This window comes from Malaclemys terrapin, chromosome 13 (genome assembly GCF_027887155.1).
Source record: "Malaclemys terrapin pileata isolate rMalTer1 chromosome 13, rMalTer1.hap1, whole genome shotgun sequence".
Lineage (NCBI taxonomy): Eukaryota > Metazoa > Chordata > Testudines > Emydidae > Malaclemys > Malaclemys terrapin.
Window position 1 is genome coordinate 25,224,937 of NC_071517.1, and position 19,561 is coordinate 25,244,497.

The 19,561-nt window shown below is 45.4% G+C and overlaps 1 protein-coding gene across 1 annotated transcript in view; it reads right to left on the minus strand.

The window, feature by feature from the left end:
• The window catches only part of ELAC2 (elaC ribonuclease Z 2), a 32,681-nt gene extending 13,636 nt beyond the window's left edge, over nucleotides 1–19,045 (minus strand). The window contains exons 1-14 of the mRNA XM_054047411.1: nucleotides 18,746–19,045; nucleotides 17,999–18,049; nucleotides 17,833–17,903; nucleotides 16,181–16,245; nucleotides 14,848–14,905; nucleotides 10,946–11,014; nucleotides 10,188–10,343; nucleotides 9,198–9,256; nucleotides 8,339–8,397; nucleotides 8,170–8,242; nucleotides 6,823–6,935; nucleotides 3,547–3,645; nucleotides 3,184–3,322; nucleotides 3,015–3,100 (exon numbers count right to left, since the gene is read on the minus strand). Of these exons, the coding sequence (XP_053903386.1) occupies nucleotides 3,015–3,100; nucleotides 3,184–3,322; nucleotides 3,547–3,645; nucleotides 6,823–6,935; nucleotides 8,170–8,242; nucleotides 8,339–8,397; nucleotides 9,198–9,256; nucleotides 10,188–10,343; nucleotides 10,946–11,014; nucleotides 14,848–14,905; nucleotides 16,181–16,245; nucleotides 17,833–17,903; nucleotides 17,999–18,049; nucleotides 18,746–19,002 (1,355 nt within the window). The 5' untranslated portion in view covers nucleotides 19,003–19,045. The remainder of the gene's footprint in view (nucleotides 1–3,014; nucleotides 3,101–3,183; nucleotides 3,323–3,546; nucleotides 3,646–6,822; nucleotides 6,936–8,169; nucleotides 8,243–8,338; nucleotides 8,398–9,197; nucleotides 9,257–10,187; nucleotides 10,344–10,945; nucleotides 11,015–14,847; nucleotides 14,906–16,180; nucleotides 16,246–17,832; nucleotides 17,904–17,998; nucleotides 18,050–18,745) is intronic.
• Nucleotides 19,046–19,561: the final 516 nt, after the last annotated feature.

Here is a 19,561-nt window from a genome sequence, read left to right on the forward strand (position 1 = left end):
AGTCTGCAGACCAAGCAAGAGAGCAACAACCTTCAAATCGCCACAGAGCTGCCACTGATGTTGGTCATAGTTTATGCACCTCAAAAGTTGTTTCATGTTGTCATAGGTTTCCTTCATATGGACTGCATGACCAACTGGAATTGATGGCAAAACATTGCCATTGTGCAGTAAAACAGCTTTAAGACTCGTCTTCGATGAATCAATGAACAGTCTCCACTCATCTGGATCGTGAACGATGTTGGGGGCTGCCACCACACCATCGATGTTGTTGCAGGCTATAAGATCACCTTCCATGAAGAAGAATGGGACAAGATCCTTTTGACGATCATGGAACCCCTAACATCACCTGCCAGGAGATTCCACTGCTGTAGTCTGGACCCAACAGCTCTGCCTTACTCTTGGGTAGTTCCAAATCCCTGACAAGGTCATTCAGTTCACCTTGTGTTATGAGGTGTGGTTCAGAGAAGGAGGATGGGAGAAATGTGGGACCTGTGACATTGATGGTTCAGGACCAGAAGTTTCATCCTCTTCGTCTGACTCAAGTGAGAATGATTCTGGTGCATCAGGAACCAGCAGTCCTTCTCCGTGGGGTACTGGGTGTATAGCTGATGGAATGTTTGGATAATGCACAGTCCACTTTTTCTTCTTTGACACCTTTCCCAACTGGAGGCACCATGCAGAAGTAACAATTGCTGGTATGATCTGTTGGCTCTCTCCAAATCATTGGCACTGCAAAAGGCATACATTTCCTTTTCCTGTTCAACCACTGGCGAAGATCTGTTGCACAAGTGTTGCAGCGTATGTGTGGTGCCCACCTCTTGTCCTGATCTCCAATTTGCAGCCAAAATAAAGGTGATAGGCTTTCTTAACTATAGTGGTTATACTGCGCTTTTGTGATGCAAAAGTCACTTCACCACAAACATAGCAGAAGTTATCTGCACTGTTCACACAAATACAAGGCATCTCTGCTCACTTTGGCTAAACAGAAATGTGTCCCTTTGCAAAATCAAACACTGACAAATAGGAGAGCACGACACTGTATGATTTCTAGAGCTGATATAGGGCAATTTATTCAGCAGAGTGATGTAAGCTTCGTTATGATTGCATCATCCATGACTTCTAGAAATAACATGATGCAATTCATATCATGTATGACGCAATACCAGCTTCAGATTGCATCATTCATTGTTTTGCCTAAAAAGCAAGTACTGTCCAAACCCAGTCATAGATTTAGTCATAGATCCAGTCAAAGATGTATTTTAGTCATTTCTGGTTTAAATTGAGATCCCTTCTCTTTATAACTCACTTATCCTCCGCCATTCCCAAGTCAAGGGTCATATATACTGACCCAATAGCATATCTTGAAAACTAGAGCCAATCAACAATTCTAAGCATCATTTTCGTTCTCAGTGACCCAGAATTAGTAAAGTTTGACTACATTTATTTCAGAAGCATTTTGGCTGTAGAGCAGTGTAATCAGTTCCTTGCCATTGCAGGGGTCTTGGGCATTGGTACCCCCTAGGTCTCTCCTGTTCTCAGCCTGGGGCACACCACCATTTAGTATCCGGAGGACAAATGCTTTAGTCTAACACAAGCCATGGGATTTGATACAGGGGTAACAGAGTGTAATGTAATGGCCTGTGATATACAGGTCGGACTAGATCAGTGGTTCTCAACCAGGGGTATGCATATCCCCGAGGGCACGCAGAGGTCTTCTGGGCATACAATCAACTCATCAAGGTATTTGTCTAGTTTTACAACAGGCTACATAAAAAGCACTAGCTAAGTCAGTACAAACTAAAATTTCATACAGACAATAACTTATCTTGCTCTATACACTGAAATGTAAGTACTTGTGGCACCTTAGAGACTAACAAATTTATTAGAGCATAAGCTTTCGTGGACTACAGCCCACTTCTTCGGATGCATATAGAATGGAACATATATTGAGATATATATACACACACACACACACACACACACACACACACACACAGAGAGCATAAACAGGTGGGAGTTGTCTTACCAACTCTGAGAGGCCAATTAATTAAGAGAAAAAAAAACTATTGAAGTGATAATCAAGCTAGCCCAGTACAGACAGTAAGACAACTCCCACCTGTTTATGCTCTCTGTATGTGTGTATATATATCTCCTCAATATATGTTCCATTCTATATGCATCCGAAGAAGTGGGCTGTAGTCCACGAAAGCTTATGCTCTAATAAATTTGTTAGTCTCTAAGGTGCCACAAGTACTCCTGTTCTTCTTTTTGCAGATACAGACTAACACGGCTGCTACTCTGAAACCTGAAATGTAAGTGAGATATTTCTATTCCAGTTGGCTTATTTTATAATTATATGGTAAAAATAAGAAAGTCAGCAATTTCAGTAAGTGTGCTCTGACACTTTTCTATTTTTATGTCTGATGTTGTAAGCAAGTTGTTTTTAAAGTGAGGTGAGCCATGGGCAATGCAAGACAAATCAGACTCGTGAAAGAGGTACAGTAGTCTGGAAACATTGAGAACCATTGGATTAGATCTAATGATTCCTTCTTGCCTTAAAAACTATGAAATCTCTATGACGGAAGACATACATTTAGGCATCCGCTTGTACATTACACCTACAGGTCCAGTCAAACGTAGAGTCTAAGTGCTCTGGAGCACAGAGTCTTAGTAGAGATTTGTGCAGCATTCAACAAAATGGGGCCCTTGGATTTCTTTGGGGACCCCACAATGCAACCCCCCCTCCACATCCAAACACCCCCCCCCCTCCTCCCCCCCACAACTAGCTGTTCATAGTTTCTCCAGGGTTCTGGTCCTGCACAGACTGGCCCAGAATCAGAGTGCAAAGGTGACTTCAAGCCACCTTTGCTGCACCACCACTATTTAGATGCTGAATGCTCCTTAATCTCAGCTCATCGTCTGATCTTTTAAAATGACTTCTGCACCCATGCACGTGCCCCCCAAGGCAGGAGGCCAGATCTCTCTTCAGTTTATATATAACCGAGGGTACCAACCTTTGCCACTGCAGTTTGGGTCTCAGCTGGTATCTCAGGAGACACTCTCCCCGCACAACAGGAACGCTGAAAGTGGCCTCTTCTTCCTGGAGAGGAGACAGAAGGAGCAACATGTAAGCGTGCACAAGCTCGCCTCTGCAGACACCTGCAGCCAGGCGCAGCCTCTTACCCGACTCTGGTAGCTGGTTAGCAGTGGGAAGATTTCTGAGTGAATGAGGTTCAGCTGGGTTTGAATCTTGTGGCTGCGGAGACAGTGCACAGTGTTTGCCTTTTCATTAAGTATCAAGTGTTCAGTTGTGGGTCCAAACCTGGAGAAAGAAAGAAGGAATAGTAAGATACGTGTCCAGATACAAGACTACTTCAGCTCCAATCCACTGCCGGGCACCCGATGCCGTTAACTAACCACTGCTCTCTGAACCAATATATGCCCTGACCCACGGCTGTTATTAGCCAGTCTGGGATCACTGAGTTTGTGGGTTATGCTTCCTTCAAGGTTATTTTAAGTCAACGTAATTAAATAAAAACCATGTACCTTTCCAGCCACTGTTTGTATCGGCTGTCTCGAAGCACTGACTCTGGGGTGATGTGAATAACCAAGGCCACATGACCCTCAGCCTCCCCTTCTTGGTACCTAGAATAGACATTTAAGATCAAAGATAACAACAAGCTTGGCTCCTATTACAGAGATCTCACCTCCTTACCTAAGATGACAAACAAGGCTGCTCTCCAGAATCTATTTACTACCAAGGACACCTTAGAGCATAAACAATTTCCTCCAGGAAGCCTAGCAGAGAGGTTAAAGCTCAGATCTGAGAGTCAAGGAGTTCTGGGTTCTACTCCACACTCGTCAAGATCCACAGTGGCCTTGGGCCTCTGATCCCACTGCTTCCATCTATACGAGGGACAATGCCTCACAAGCAAGAGGGAGCCCAAGGACAGGGTAGGCCCATTACTCAGTGAGTGTGGAAAAGACAACAACTGAAAATGTGGAAATGGCAGAAGTCCTAAACAACTGTGTCTCAGTTTTCACCAAAAAGTTTAGTAGCAATTGGACATCTAACATCGTGAATGCCAGTAAAAATGGAGGCAGGATAAGAGGCATCATTTAGGATAAGGAAAGAACAAGTTAAAAGTGACCTAGACAAGTTGGAGATCTTCAAGTCACCAGGGCCTGATGAAATACATCCTAGAATACTCAAGGAGCTGACTGAAGAGATATCTGAGCCATTAGCGATTATCTCTGAAAAGTCATGGAAGATGTGTGAGGTTCCACAGGACAGGAAAAGAGTAACTATAGTGCCAATCTATTTAAAAAAAATAGAAAAAATAAGTGTGACAGGACAACCCAAGGAATTACAGACCAGTCAGACTAACTTCGGTAACTGGAAAGAATGGAATAATCAATTTGCAAACTAGAAGAGAATAAGGTGATAAGTAATAGTCAGCATGGATTTGTTAAGAACAAACTGTGTCAAACCAACCTGATAGTTTTCTTCAACAGGTAACAAGCCTTGTAGCTTTTTTTTTTTTTTTTGGGTGGGGGGGGGGGGAGGGAGGGAGAGAAAAAAAGAGGTTAAGCAGTAGATGTTGTACATCTTGACTTTAGTAAGGTTTTTGATACTGTCTAACAATCTTCTCATAAACAACTAGGGATATACAACTTAGATGGAGCTACTATCAGCTGGGGGCATAACTACTCTCTGGGTATGAGTTTCCAATCAGTTTTCTGTGGTTCACAGTCCAGCTGGAAGAGCATGTCAGGTGGGGTCCCGCAGGGATCAGTTCAGGGCCAGTTCTGGTTAATATCTTCCATACTAGCCAGGATGGGCAGGGATGGCATCAATAGCTTCGGTCTGCCAGAAGCTGGGGATGGATCACTCAATTATCTGTTCTGTTCATTCCCTCTGAAGCTCCTGGCTTTGGCCATTGTCGGAAGACAGGATACTGGATTAGATGGACCTTTGGTCTGACCCAGTATGGCCGTTCTTATGTTCTTAAATGATTTAGATAATTATAGAGTGTACACTTAAAAAAAAAAAAAAGATAGTGGACAATACCAAGCTGGGAGGGGTTGCAAGTGCTTTGTAGGATAGGACTAAAATTCAAAAGGATCTGGACAAAATGAAGAAATGGTCTGAAGTAAATAGGATGAAATTCAATAAGGACAAATGCAAAGTACTCCACTTAGGAAGGAGCAATCAGTTGCACACACAAAATGGTAAATGACTGCCTAGGAAGGAGTACTGCAGAAAGGGATCGGGGGGCCCTATAGGAGATCACAAGCTAAATATGAGTCAATAGCATAACACCGCTGCAAAAAAAGCGAACATTACCAGTAATGTTTAAGCAAGACCCTAGAAGTAATTCTTCTGCTCTACTCCGCGCTGATTAGGCCTCGACTGGAGTATTGTGCGTTTTGGCAGATAACCCCAGTGGGGAAAGCAGCAGAACACTTCCTGCAAGATACACTCCATGCTGCCTACCCCTCAACTGGAAACTGACTTATCTGGAGATATCTTCAGAAGAATCATCTCAAAGATTCAACGGATTACAGAAGAGAAGGGTACAGAATCCCAAATTATCAGCCTAAAACAAAGGTACCAGCCTTTTGACTTTGGAGGATAGATCCTAAGCCAGGAGCTTGATCAGTGATATTGATGGAAACATGCTGAGGGGATTTTACCTTGAACCCAGTCTAATCTGTTAGATTTTAGTGTCAAGTGTTTTTCTCTCTCTTGCAACCATTTCAAACTTTAATCCTTATGCTCAGTTCAAATCTCTCTGGAATTCAATGAACTTAATTTAAACCAATCTAGTGCTGTGTTTGAACTGAACTGTTCGGTAACTCCAGTTACAGCAACAAACTGCTAGATATTGACTTTTTAAAAGGAGCAACAAACCTTAACCTTCCTCTGATGATTCCAGGACAGGGTTGGACATTTCAGAACACTTTTTGCAGAAGTGAGGGGTTGGAGAGAGTGTGGAGTCACCTTACCAGTTATTAACCAAGGCTGGTGGAGACCAGTAGAAATCTGATGTTGCTGGTAGGCTCCTGGATCCCAAGTGTTGGGCCAGGGCTGCTCAGTACATAGACGAAGTGCATGCTTGTTGCTGACTGTGGGCATCCCAGACAGACAACTACAGTAGTGAAGCATTAAGGCACTTAAGAGTTATGGGGTAAGAGATAACTTCACACATTCTGGGGTGAGATCCAGACTGAACAGTGGGTAAAATAACCGTATGCAAAGACCTTTGAACCCTCAGCTACTTAGATGTAAGAACCCACTAAAAGGTGTTTATCATGCAGTCCAGTCACGTGACTATTTAAAACTAAGATAGCGACAACCTCACAAAACATAGTAAATTACTAAGTGCACCAGAGAGAAATAAATACCTTCCTCCCCGCCCCCAAAAGCTCCCTCTCCCAAGGAAGATGGGCCTTGCAAGGTGCCCTGAAGGTAACAAATCCAGGCTACTCCAACCCCTGGGGAAACGAGTTCTAGAGTCAAGCGCCCTGCACAGAGCACATCCCGGCCTCTCATACTCCAACTTCTGTGCCTCTGTGGATCCTTTTTTGGTGGCTCTGTCTCAGCGCACTACCTGCAGGTTTCCTTAACCAGGTCATTCAGGATGACTTTGCTGTCTGTGGCTCTGGCATTAGCCCACAAAGCATGTCAGATTCCATTTGTAACAAGGCTAACAGAAGATTTTCGTTTTCATAAAGAAGTGCTCAAGCCTGATACCCCTCCCGCACCAACCCTGTATTTCAGGGAGCATCCTTCCCTCCCTCCCTCCAACCTCACTATACCTGCGGAACGTGTCATTTTCACAGACGGCATCCACAAAGCCTTCATGAGGACATTCCACTACAATGAACACAGAGCCTGGATCAGGAGGGGTACAGACCTCTTCGGGCAGGATCTGCAATGAAGCACCCAAGGGTTACACCATGGTCGGCGGCCCATGGTACATGCGGTCTGAACATGCCCAAGTATGCAGCTCCCTTTTGGCAACATAACCAACAGCACATGCTGCCCAGCACACGCTGCCCAACTTCATTGCTCTTCCACAGCCAGCTGGGGACCTCACAGAACTTGCTCGCTCATCAGTTGGGTGCCAGGGCGTGCTCAATGGTCAGCGAGTCCAAGGACTCATGCTGCAGTTACCATTCTGGCACTGGAGCCATTTTCTCTCCTCCTCTCTCATTGATTTTGCTGGGTCACATGGCCCAATGGAGCCCTGACAATGGCCTCAACAAAGCAAGAAGCGTCTCAGCTGCAGCTGAGGGAAGTTCAGCCGCTTTCCCTCTGTGCACTGGGGCATGCTCCCGTTAGCTCCTTTGGGGAGCAGGGCCAGTTGTCCCTCACTTGTATCTCCTGGCAGTGATTTTATTTATGGATCCACCAGAATCACTCATGGTTAGGGTCTCTCCTGCTCACCAGCTACTAGCCTTGGAGATTAAAGTCTTTATCTGGCCCCCAACATCAGAGCCTTTTAACCACCGGTAGGGGATGTGACAGGATAATGAACGAGTGTAATCAGTGAGTGGGGAACCCTGCTTATAGTGGGTCAGATGTGGGCACGCCTCTGGGTCTGAAAGCATAAATGCCTCTACTGCCTGAGCTAATGGACCAGCTTTGTTAGCTCACAGGCTGTCAGACTCAGATCGCTATAACTGGGCCAGCCATTGAAGCAGAGAAACAAAACACCCCACTGTTGGCATGGGATACATGGTCATTTCCGTGTGCATCACCAACCCTTCTCCTGTGATGGCAGATACTGAATGGATCTCATCTGCAGTGACAGGCACCCTGGGACAACCCATTACAGAAGGAATGAGCCTGGGAAAACTTAAAATTGAAACAAACTGCCAAGGAAGGTTATGGAATCCAAGGAAACATGCAAGACTGGCACTTGCCACTAACAGGCATGGTTCAGGGACAGTTCAATCAATCCTACCACGCAAGGGGAGCAATGAGAGGACTGGACTGGTTACAGCTGCAGTCCCTTCGGATCCAAGAGAGGGGATGATTGTGATTGGCGTATGAGCAGCGTTTAGTTACTACAATGTTCTGGATGAGATAAGTCCCACGAACAGCACTGGTTACAAACCCAGCATGCAGCACGACTGAGATAGCCTAGAGTGCAGTCATACCTCTCTGCCTTCGAACGTGACACTCTTCCCATCTTTGAGAGCCGCAATGATGGGGCCAATGGCTGCTGTCCCACTAAGGATGAGAACACAGACAGCATTAGATTGACAGCGTGCATATGACCAAGATCCTCCCACCTTCTAAGCACACAGGCAGGGCTCTTGTACTTACACTGGCAGGCCCAGCTCCTTTGCTTTGGCCACTAAGAAGTTTCCCTTCTTTGGGTGAAGCTGAAAATAATTTAAAAGAAAGAAGTGTTTCTCAAAGTTCCCATGTAACAAGTCACCAACTCTTTACAATGTTTAAACACTGATGGAAAAAGGAAAGGGGCAAAAATGGGGTTCATGCCCTTACTAGCTCTGAAATGAGCCACGAAGAGGGACTGCAGGAGAAATTTTCCTCAGGATTTTTTTATTTTTGGAGGGGAGGGGGGGGGGGTGTCGTCTCAGGCACATCAAGTCCTCTCTGCCCTGCTTCAGTCGCTGATCTGCCCAGAGGTATGGATCTGGAGCTCCAACTTGTAGAGGTGGAGAGTCTAAGATTCTCTTTTGAGAGTTCAGCAGCTGACTTACAGAAGTGTTACAAAAATAAAATGCTACCCAAAGTATTTTAAACAGCAACTAGAAGTCTTTCTATTCTCCATGAGCTTTCATTGCTGTTATATGTCCAGTCTCATAACCCCACTAGTTCTTCAGTTGCCCGGAGTCTTCTAGAAAGAGCAGGGTAGACAAGACCTGAATTTGTAGGGTAATAGACAAGCAGAAATAAAAATCTTTCTAGCCTTGATGAAGCAGCAAATTAAAAAAAGCTTTTCCTTTTATAGGAAACTTCTAAATGTGAAGCACCAGACTGCATTCCAAACCCCCCCAATTCTCAATTGCTAGATCTGAGTGCAGTGTTACTGGATACAAAGGTTGGCATAGAATAAATGTCCAAAAAACCCTACCATGCTAGGTGGTGGTATTTGTAATTAAACTGGTCTAGATAAAAGAACGCAGGAACTCCTATTATTCCATATGACATTTCTTACTTTACAGATGAAAGCCACCACCAGGGTTGGGTCTCTGCTGCCAACTCTCCTGTTGCCATCTTTAAAAAGATAAGAAAAAAGAAAAAAAGTTACATAGATGCTGAAACTAGATCGTAGTTTTTCCTTTAAGCAAAAGGTGCCAACTTCTTGCAGTGCCCGTCCCTTCCAGAGGTTTAATACACAAGGGCCATAAGTAAGGCTAGGATTTAGTCATGAGTATTTTTAGTAAAACTCATGGACAGGTCATGGGCAACAACAACAGGCCGTGACCTGTGCATGACTTTGCCCCGGTACATGGACGTACACCGCCGAATTAATGTGCTTAGTGTGGTTGCATACAATCGAATTTATACAACCTATTTTCCAAATTCGAATTATATAAATTCGGATTAATCCCGTAGTGTAGACATACCCTTTGCTATAAATACCCGACTAAATCTTAGCTGCCCAGGGCCACCCAAGCAGCGGCTGATTGCAGGGCTGCTTGAATCCCGCACTGGCTGCTGCAGAAACCATGGAGGTTGAGGAAAGTCATGGAATCTGTGACTTCCGCAACTTCCGTGACAGAGATGCAGCCTTAGCCATAAGTGACCATTAGTCATCTAAGTCTAACCTGTTGTATAGAATTCCAACCCAGGAATTCCTCCATCAAACCCAAAACATCTGAAAGACACCCAGTCTTGATTTCACAATTTGAGGGAACAGAGAATCCACCTGGTACCAAGGTAAGTTGTTCCAATGGTTAATTACCATCAGTGTTTAAAAAAAATGTCTCATTTCTAGTTTGAATTAGTCTAGCTTCAACATCCAACCACTGGATCTTGTTTTGCCTCAAGTTCTCCGTATGCTCAAATTACCCCTAAGCAATATTTCAGCAGAGAGGACCAGCACTTTCTTATCTGCACCAAGAATATCTGCGTAGGAGAGAAATTACACCAACATTTTAGAGTTTTTGTTCCAATTACACTAAGAAAATACAAGATCCTGCACCTGTTTTCTTCGGGGCTTCTCTATTCTTAACGCCTTCTGGACACTGCTGCTCAGCGGTGGGAGATCCAGGCTCTGGGGAACATTTGGGGCTGACTCCACCATGGACTGACCTTTCAGGACTCTGATGCAGCCTGTGCTCACTGGCTAAATGCCTTCCTGTTCCAAACCCAAGGGAAGAAACAGGCTTGTTCAGGAGGCAGGAATGAAACACACAAATGGAGTCTTACTCAAAAAGTTTCTTCAAAATGCCCTGAGCAGTTTAAAAAAGGGACAAGAGAGCCTGCTTCCTTGTTTCTCCATATTGCACTTCACTCATTCCAAGAGGTCCCCTCAGCAGATTCTCCAAAAGCAACAAAACCTTATCAAACTCAAGCATGTGCTCCGAGTACAGCTGCTTTTGCGAGTGTACCTAATAACATGGAAAGCCAGTTAAGGAAGTACGATTCACAGTAACTTCCCATGTCTCTTCCATGGACTATCACCAGAAGGAAAATACCAGAGTTCTTAGAGTAGGCAGCATCCTTTTACCCTAAGGTTCGGCACCGGCTCAGGTTTCTTTGAAAGCTACATTCTCACCACAGCAGAAGTAACCTAACACAACCTATAGTTACTATGTTTCAGGTTTACAAACAGTAACCAGATACCATAACCAGTTCAAGGAAGCTCTTACTGCAACAAATAATCCTGCTCCTCCCTCTCCAACTGCAGCTCCAGATACCCTTTGCTTCCTACCATTCCAATCGGATGTCCATACTCACCCACAAGAGGTACTTGATAGACTGTCATCGTCTCATCCTTATACTCGGGCTCTGTATGTGGCCGCACAACTAGCAACAAGATAGTTAAAACATTAGACATCAGCATGGCTATTAATCCCTCCAAAGCAAGTATTAACCAGTTACTACAAACAGATGCCTCAGACTCCAGGATTGTTGATAAAGCAGCCTGGAAATTAGACACGTTTTAACAAACACATTCAGGAGCATGCATCTCACAGGAGCTACTCAGGCAGTTTCCTCAGGCCAGATGCTGAAATTCTCCACTACTACAGAGACAAATATATAGGACTTCAAGAGAAAGCAATTATACTCACAACTGCTCTAAGCAGCAGAGATTAAAACAATTCATCCCTGCACATCTCTGAACAGGCCAGGGTTTCTGTGGCCTCTGTTCTTTTTACAAGTTTCTATTCTGCCTTTATACAATCCCAAGGCAGTGCTTAAAGCAGGGGCAGCCCTACATCTGACTCTGTAGATAGCAGAGGTATTATATATTTATGAACCACTACTTACACTCTGAAGAATAAAACAAGCACTCACATAATCGCAAGTTGTTTTTGGTATGAAGTCAGTAGATGGCAAATGCTACACTGCAGCATCAAAAGGTTGATTATAATCAGACATCTTATTTACTTCACATAGTACATTAGGAAGTTGTACCTGAATTTGTAACATATGTAATGAATTAACAGCAATGGGATCAGGAGTGGATCTGTCACAAGTCTGTATCCAAACCAATAGTGGAAATCTGCATTGCATTCCCCCCCACCACAAATGAGCAGGGCACTGCAAGAAACCTGCTCAGTATGTTATAGCTCAGAAATGATGCTCCATTTAAATCAACTGCCTGCTCACAAGCATGGAGAAATCCCAGCAGCACAGGACCTCAGGGGCACACATACTAAGGTAGCTATGTGATCGCTCATTAAATTAATTACTGCATTAGAAGATGGGAGGGGGACAAATGCCATCACTCGTTTTTAAAAAGGTGATGAGGTTGGTCCTGGAAATTAATACAACTGAAGGGATGTAAATCCTCCGGCATCAGGGCATAAGCCAGCCATTGAGCTTCTCCTACATGCAAGTTAGTTTTTTTGTAGTTGTCCAGGTGGTTTTGTGCACCTTCTTCTGAAGAGTCTGGCATTGGCCTTTGTCACAGACAAGATAACGCACTAGTCAGACCAACAGCTGATCCATTATGGCAATTCATGTGTTGTATTCTTCTCTCTCCTCCCCTCCCCTGGAGGAGCTACCCCATAGCAAGAGTAAGGAAGCAATTACTCTTTGGGCCCAGTCAACCCTTGGCCTTTAGTTTCCAAAGATGCCCAACAATGAGAGCTGTGATAGTGAGATACATAGAGAGCTGTCTACCAGGAAGTGGACTGGAAACCCTTCATTTCACACAGGTCACCGAACAGCATGCTGGGTTTGAGCCCGTGACTTTGATGGGATAGGATCTGTTGCCCAGTCTCAATCCCTGAGCCAGACGGCTTGGTGCTTTCTTTTAAAACTAAGTTCTTATCAAGACATTACCAATGCGTTCCTGGTCCTGGAAAATGAGGTGCCAAGACAACCAAGCATTAGTGACTTCTGTTTTTTCTGATATGCAGGTAAACTAAGTGCATCTCCGTTTTGTCACCTGAAGCAGCTTGGAAACCAGACTCCAGAGGGATGCCAAAATAAACAGTTGGAAGAACTCATTCTCTTTTCATTTCTCAGAGGCTGCAGTGGCTACAACTTGGAGCTTTGCCTCATAAGAGCACAGGAATGGCCATACTGGATCAGACAAATGGTCCATCTAGCCCTTCATCATGTCTCTAACAGTGGCAAGTCCCAGAGCTACAGTTGAGTGATGCACCCAGTCTTCTCCTCCTAGCTTCTGGTAGTCAGTTTAGGGTTGCACCAAACATGGGTTACATCCCTGACCATTTTGACTAGCACCCATTGCTGGAACCCTCTCCCCTGAACTTATCTAGGTCTTTTTTTAAACCTAGTTATACTTTTGGCCGTCACTACATCATCTAGCAATGAGTTTCAAAGGTTAATTGTGTGCTGTATGGGGAAAAAAAACACCCAAAAAACCCCCACCTCTTCCTCTTCTTTGTATTAAATCGGCTGCCTATTAATGTAATTTGGTGACCCCTGTATTTTGTATTGTGGGAGAGGATAAATAACACTTCTCTAGTCACTTTTTCCATACCATTCATGATCATGTAGACCTCTATCTTAACCCTCCTTAATCATCTCTTTTGTAAGCACAACAGCCCTCATCTTTTTACTCTCCTCCTATGGGAGCCAATCCATACCCTCAATCATCTTTGTTGCCCTTTTCAAAACCTTTTCCAGTTGCACTATATACTTTTGAGATGCAGCAACAGAACTGGACACAGTATTCAAGGTGTGGGAGCACCAAGGATTTTATACAGTAGCTTTATGACATTTTCTGTTTTATTTTCTATCCTCTTCCTAATAGGCCAAGTATGTTAGGAACTTTTTGACTGCTACTGGGCACTGAGCTAAAATTTTCAGAAAATCTTTCTTGAGTGGTCACAGATAATTTAGAACCCATAGCTGTACGCGTTCAGTTAGGATTATTTTTTCCCCAATGTTCATTACTTTGCACTTATCAACCCTGAATTTCATCTGTCATTTTGTTGCCCAGTCACCCTGTTTAGTGAGATCCCCCGTAACTCTCCACAGCCAGCTTCGGCCTTAACTATCTTGAATACTTTTGTATCAGCAGCAATCCTTGCCACTTCAACATAATCATAAATGATCTGGAAAGGAGTGGACAGTGAACAGAACAGGTCCCAGTACAGACCTTGGGGGACCTCGCTGTTGACCTCACTTCATTATGAAAAGTGACCATTTATTCCTACCCTGTATTCCTTATCTTTTAAGAAGTTACTGATCCATGAGAGGACCCTCCCTCTTATCCCATGACTGCATGTTTTGCTTAAGAGCCATTAGAGAGGGATAATGTCAAAGGCTTTCTGTACTGTCCGCATCACCCTGGGCCACATGTTTGTTGACCCCCTCAGAGAATTCTATTAGATTGGTGAGGCATTATTTCCTTTTACAAGAGCCATGTTGACTCTTTCCCAACAAATCATATTTATTTATCGGTCTGATCATTCTGTTCTTTACTATAGTTTCTGCCAATCTGCCCAATACTGAAGTTAGACTTACCAGCTTGTAATTGCCAGGATCACCTCTGGAGTCAGCTTTACATTAGCTACCTTCCAGTCATCAGGTACAGAGGCTTGTTTCAGGAATAGGTTATATACTAATTAGTAGTGCAATTTCACATTTGAGCTCCTTCAGAACTCTTGGGTGAAACCCTCTGCTCCTGGTGACTGATCAATTAAACTAATTCCCCCCCCCCCCCCCCCAAAACCTCTTCTACTGAGGCATTTAAGCAGCAATGGTCTTAAATTACAGCAAGGGTGGTTTTGGTTGGACCTTAGGAAAAACTTCCTGTCAGGGTAGTGAAGCAGTGGAATAAACTGCCCAGGGAAGTTGTGGAATCTCCGTCATTGAAGATTTTTAAGAGCAGGTTAGACAAACACCCGTCAGGGATGATCTGGATAATACTTAATCCTGCCATTAGTGCAGGGGACTGGACTAGATGCTCTCTCGACGTCCCTTCCAGTCTTAGGATAGTATGATCAATGTGGGACAGCTGTGATGTGGGTATCTCCCCCACATCCTCTGCAGTGAAGACTGATTAAATGAATTCATTTAGCTTCTCTGCAATGGCCTCATCATCCTTGAGAGCTCCTTTAATACCTCGCAAGGCTGCTGTTTAGACAGACATACATGCAACAATAAGGTGTAGACATTGGAGACAGTAAGTGCACACGGATGAGTGCTGTACATACCCAGGTCTATTCCTTTCAGCGGCCCAGAAAACACTTTGATAGCTTCCAGGTAGTTTTGCTGAAAAAAATATTAATTAAAAAAAAAAAAAAAAAAAAGACAATAAGGTGAAAAATCACCACTTTAAAGAGGTCTTTGCCTGCTTATTACTCAGATTAGGTAACTTTTTCAAGCAAAGGTTCACATCTAATGAAATAAGATTTTCTCTCAGGTGCAGAGAAGCTCAAGCTCAACTCGAGCTAGGAGAAAGAAAAAAATGGACCCCACCCTATACCTTGTACCTGTTTCACCAAAATATCTCTGTTCATCTTTAAGAAAAGTCAGTATGTCCCTGTATCAACTTCGGGGAGCGTGTTTATACCTAACTTGGGGTATTGGTGTGTTCTGGCACCATCCTTCTGGAATGTGTTCATGCAAGTATCCCGTGCTTTGCACTTCTTAAGAGTGTTTTGTGTTTTTGCAAAAAATCAGCCATGTTCTCACCGAGTTTATGTACCAGACAGTGAATCTGCAAAGCAGGCATCTACTTTGTAAGAGAGCCTGACACCATGCCCCAGGCTCGCTCTTTCTACTACGGGGAGAAAAATGGACACTATATTTCTTCTTACTATATTAGTCCACCACAGAAGTACATTCAGTTTTGTACATTAGTTTAGGACAGTGTCTCCCTGGAACTGACATATGGTCCTAGCAGCTGCAGAATGAGCAAGCTGGCCGGAGATCTCTAGCAAGTTCTCCCGCCTAGCAAGCGCTTTCTTTTTGGGACAGAGGTTAGAAAAAAAAGAATAAGGTCAAAGAGAAGAGCATCCCGACAAGTGGACAATCACTAAATACCCATAGATACTGTAAGAAAAATTCAATGCTGACAAGAGGAACCAACAGCCCAGATACTGAGACCAGCATTGGATCTATGTAGCCAGTGCCTCCTGCCAGCACAGCAGATTTAGAACTTGTTCAGATACTTGCAGAGACCTCTAATCACTGCTTTAAAAAGGCACATCCAGAAAAACTGCCCCATCATACTGTTTAGGGAAACAGGTGAAGGGCTGTTCCATCTACTAGTGAGCCATTAGCAGACAAGTGGCAGCAGTTTGCTGCTGCCTAGAGCTGTTTTCAATCGGTGCAACTCACAAGTGAGCTGTACACACTGTGAAGACAGCCCCAAAAGCAGAACCAAACAATTACAGGGTGGCGCTTCTTCAGTTAGAGCAACACCTCACAGAAGGAGCATTTTACAAGGTCACTCAGCACCTAGCAACAGCTCTTCACTCACAGGCTAATGTCTGGGACTCTTAAAAAGAGGGTCCCCACTTTCCAAAGAAAACAGCTACTCACCAGCTGTGGTGGGCCTGAGAGAACACACTTTGGGAGCCCCGTTTCCTTTAAGGTGAGAATCATTCCTGAAAGAGAGCAGGGAGAGTGCAGCTTTGGAAACAGTCTTCATCACAAACCCCCGGAAGTGCCTTCACAGCAAAGATTGTAATTCACTTTCCACTTTCTTCACAAGGAGATGTCACGCCCTGTGATTAAGGTCCTGGTCTGAGACTCAGGACAGCTGGGTCGAGTCCTTGACTCTGCTTTGTGTGACCTTGAGCAAGTCACTTCTTTTTGCACCCAGATCCCCATCTGTAAAACAAGGACCACCTCACAGGGATGTTGGGAGGATAAATCCATAAATGTTGGGAAGGCACACAGGTGCTACAGGGATGGGAATTACACTAGAGGAATGTGCTGTAGGGGAAAGTAATTTAGAGTCCCAATTTTGGGAAGTTTATAATCATTTACTTCTGAAACAGCCTTCGGCTCTCCTTTGCAGTGAAGAAACCTACCAACAAAGGGGAAATTGACTAGTAAAGGGAAACAGAATCTGATTATATACAAAGTGCTAACACACAAAGTAAATTGACAGAGTAGAAATACAATTTCCCCCTCTCTTTTCCTGTTAGGGGAATCTTTGGTACTACTAGCAACTAAAGTAGGAAAGTTTAGACAGACGTGACATTTGGAGAACAATTTACCACCTTAGTTGGTCTGGTACGAGCATGAAAGCTACCTTACAAGAACAGATTAAGCCATATTGCAGTTGGGTGCTGGATAAGGAAACAAACCAGCTCAGTTTAATAACAGACTCCACCAAGATATTAATTGGCCAAGCTTGTGAGTCCATATGCTCAATTTAAAAGCCTCCTCTGTCTGTAACATCTCTGTATGAACACCACAGCTGATCAAATCCAAAACTTCTAGAAATATTCTAGGCATCAGTGAGTGGGCAGGACCCTTTTTATGGAGGGGAGGGAAAGAAAGAAGGGGAGAAGAACCAGAAAACCAAAACTGGGAAAACAAAATACATGAAGCCCTCACCAGCTCTTTAGCAGAGCCACAGCTGATGACACTCAATGCTTTTTAGCGTAATAGTAGTATTTCATCTCTTCCTAAACACCCAATAGAGCTTAATTAATATGTTACAGGGAGAAGGGGCACCGATGGTGTGGGAAGGTCATACAGAACTCCTGTCATAGGGCAAGAACGGGGGATCCTGGAATAGGTGAAGGTAAAAATGGGTGAGACTGGGGGACCCTGCAACAGGGGAAAGAGGAAAATCAAATGCACATAGAACCTCTGCAATGGGGGTGCACACAGAGCTGCCATCATGGGGGAGAATGGGGGTAACACAACCTGTGGTGGGAGGGCAATTGGAAGAACCCAGTATGGGGGACAGGGCACATGCAGAGGCCTTGCTATGGTGGTAAAAGGAAAATGGAGGCACACACAGAGCCCCTTGCATAGGGGGAGAATGGGAGAGCACCCAGAACTCCTGCCAGAGGGAGACTGTGGGAGCTGCAGGGAGCCCCTGAAATAGAGGGAACTGTGAGGGATGCACACAGGGAGCTTGCTGTAGGGATATGAAGGGAGGCAAGCAGCTCCTAGTATATGCAATAAACCCAGTCTAAATAAGCTACCAAGTGTGCACCTCCAGTCCCACTTACCAGACAAACCACCAACATTCGCCCAGTTCATTCTGGTCAGAAAGATGTTGTCTAAACGAGCTACTTTTAACCTGAGAAGAGAAAGGTTTGGATTATGGAATAACTGAAATGCAACCTGTATGTTGTTACAGCTTCTTTCCTTTAACAACACAGTAAGAACACTTACTTGTGTTCCTGCATAAGGCGCTGGACCCCTTCCCCGCAGTTAAAGAGATATCTGGAATGAGATTAGAAGTCTTATTAGAGGAAAGATCACATTTTTATATTAAAAGTAGCTTACTTTTGCCCCACTTTAAGAAGAAAGCTCAGCACAAGGATGGGTATAAATCCTGCAGCACTGATAGGGCAGCACAGATACCTGGTTGGTCTAGTGTACTGTCCTGCTTTTGGGAGCCAGCAACCTCCACAGGGGCAGGGACACTTCACCTGAGGGCAGGTTAGCTTGCAACGGCCCACAGAAAGAACAGGAGTACTTGTGGCACCTTAGAGACTAACAAATTTATTAGAGCATAAGCATCCAAAGAAGCGGGCAGTAGCCCACAAAAGCTTATGCACTAATAAATTTGTTAGTCTCTAAGGTGCCACAAGTACTCCTGTTCTTTTTGCGGATACAGACTAACACCGCTGCTACTCTGAAAACTGCCCACAGGGGTGGTCTAGAGGGGCTAAGTCTGATACAGGCCAGGAGGCGTGTAAGGCCAGGTAGCGCTACCGGTAGGATGCCGAGGTCATGGCCGGCAGGAAGAGCCGGGCCGGGCGCCACCCGCGGTTTAGTGGGGTGGGGAGCGCCTCCTCACTGCCCCCCGGTGACGCTACTAGGCGCAGCCAGCGACGCGGGGAAGGCAGGCGGCCCAGGCCGGCCTGGGTAGCGAGAGCCCAACGGGCAGCTACCCAGACTGCCCCCCGCACTGACCGGTTGTACTCAGAGAAGACGTAGAGCGCGGCGCCCGAGTCCCGGTTCCCAGCCGCCGCGACCTGCACGTAGACGATGCTAGGTCCGGGCGCGCCCAACTCCGAGCTCCACCGCTTCTCCCGGGCCCGCAGGTGCCGCAAAGGGTCCTTGGGCGGCCGGGGCCGGCGCGGCGGAGCAGGGCCCCCGGACATGGCGCGGCGGAGCGGAGTCCAGCGGCAATGCAGCCTCAGCCGCAGCCCCAGCAAACAGCCCCACATTCAGCAGCTGCGGTGCCTCCAGCCCGGCCTCCTCCACACGTGCCCTCCGACCGGCGTCACTCCCCTCGCACGTGACACACATGGACCAATCCCGCCGCGCTCACCTCAACCACGGCGCACCTGTAGCCAATAAACATTCGCCATCGAGCCCAGGATTCCCTCTCATGTGACACCGCCGCCCAATCGAAATCAAGTATTAGTTCCCCTATTTCCCTTACCTGACAGTGATCAGCTAATGAGAATTCAACATCCGCGTGTCACATCCCAAGCAATCGGCTTTCAGTAGCCAGCCACGCGCCCTTGTCATATGACACAGGCTGGCCAATAGGATGTGCTATTTCACGTCTCGAGGATCGTCACATGGCTAAGGGATTATTGACAGGGATTAGCTTCCTCTCCGTTTGCGGGTTGCTGTTGGCAGCGCCCTGCGACACTGGCTCGGAGGGGGGCGGCTTTCGAAATGCGCCTGCGCGAGGCTGGTCCCCCAGGCGGAGTTCGTGGGGATCTGGAGGAGCGCGCGCGCTGCCCCGGCCGGGCTGTTGGCGTGTCCCGAGCGCAA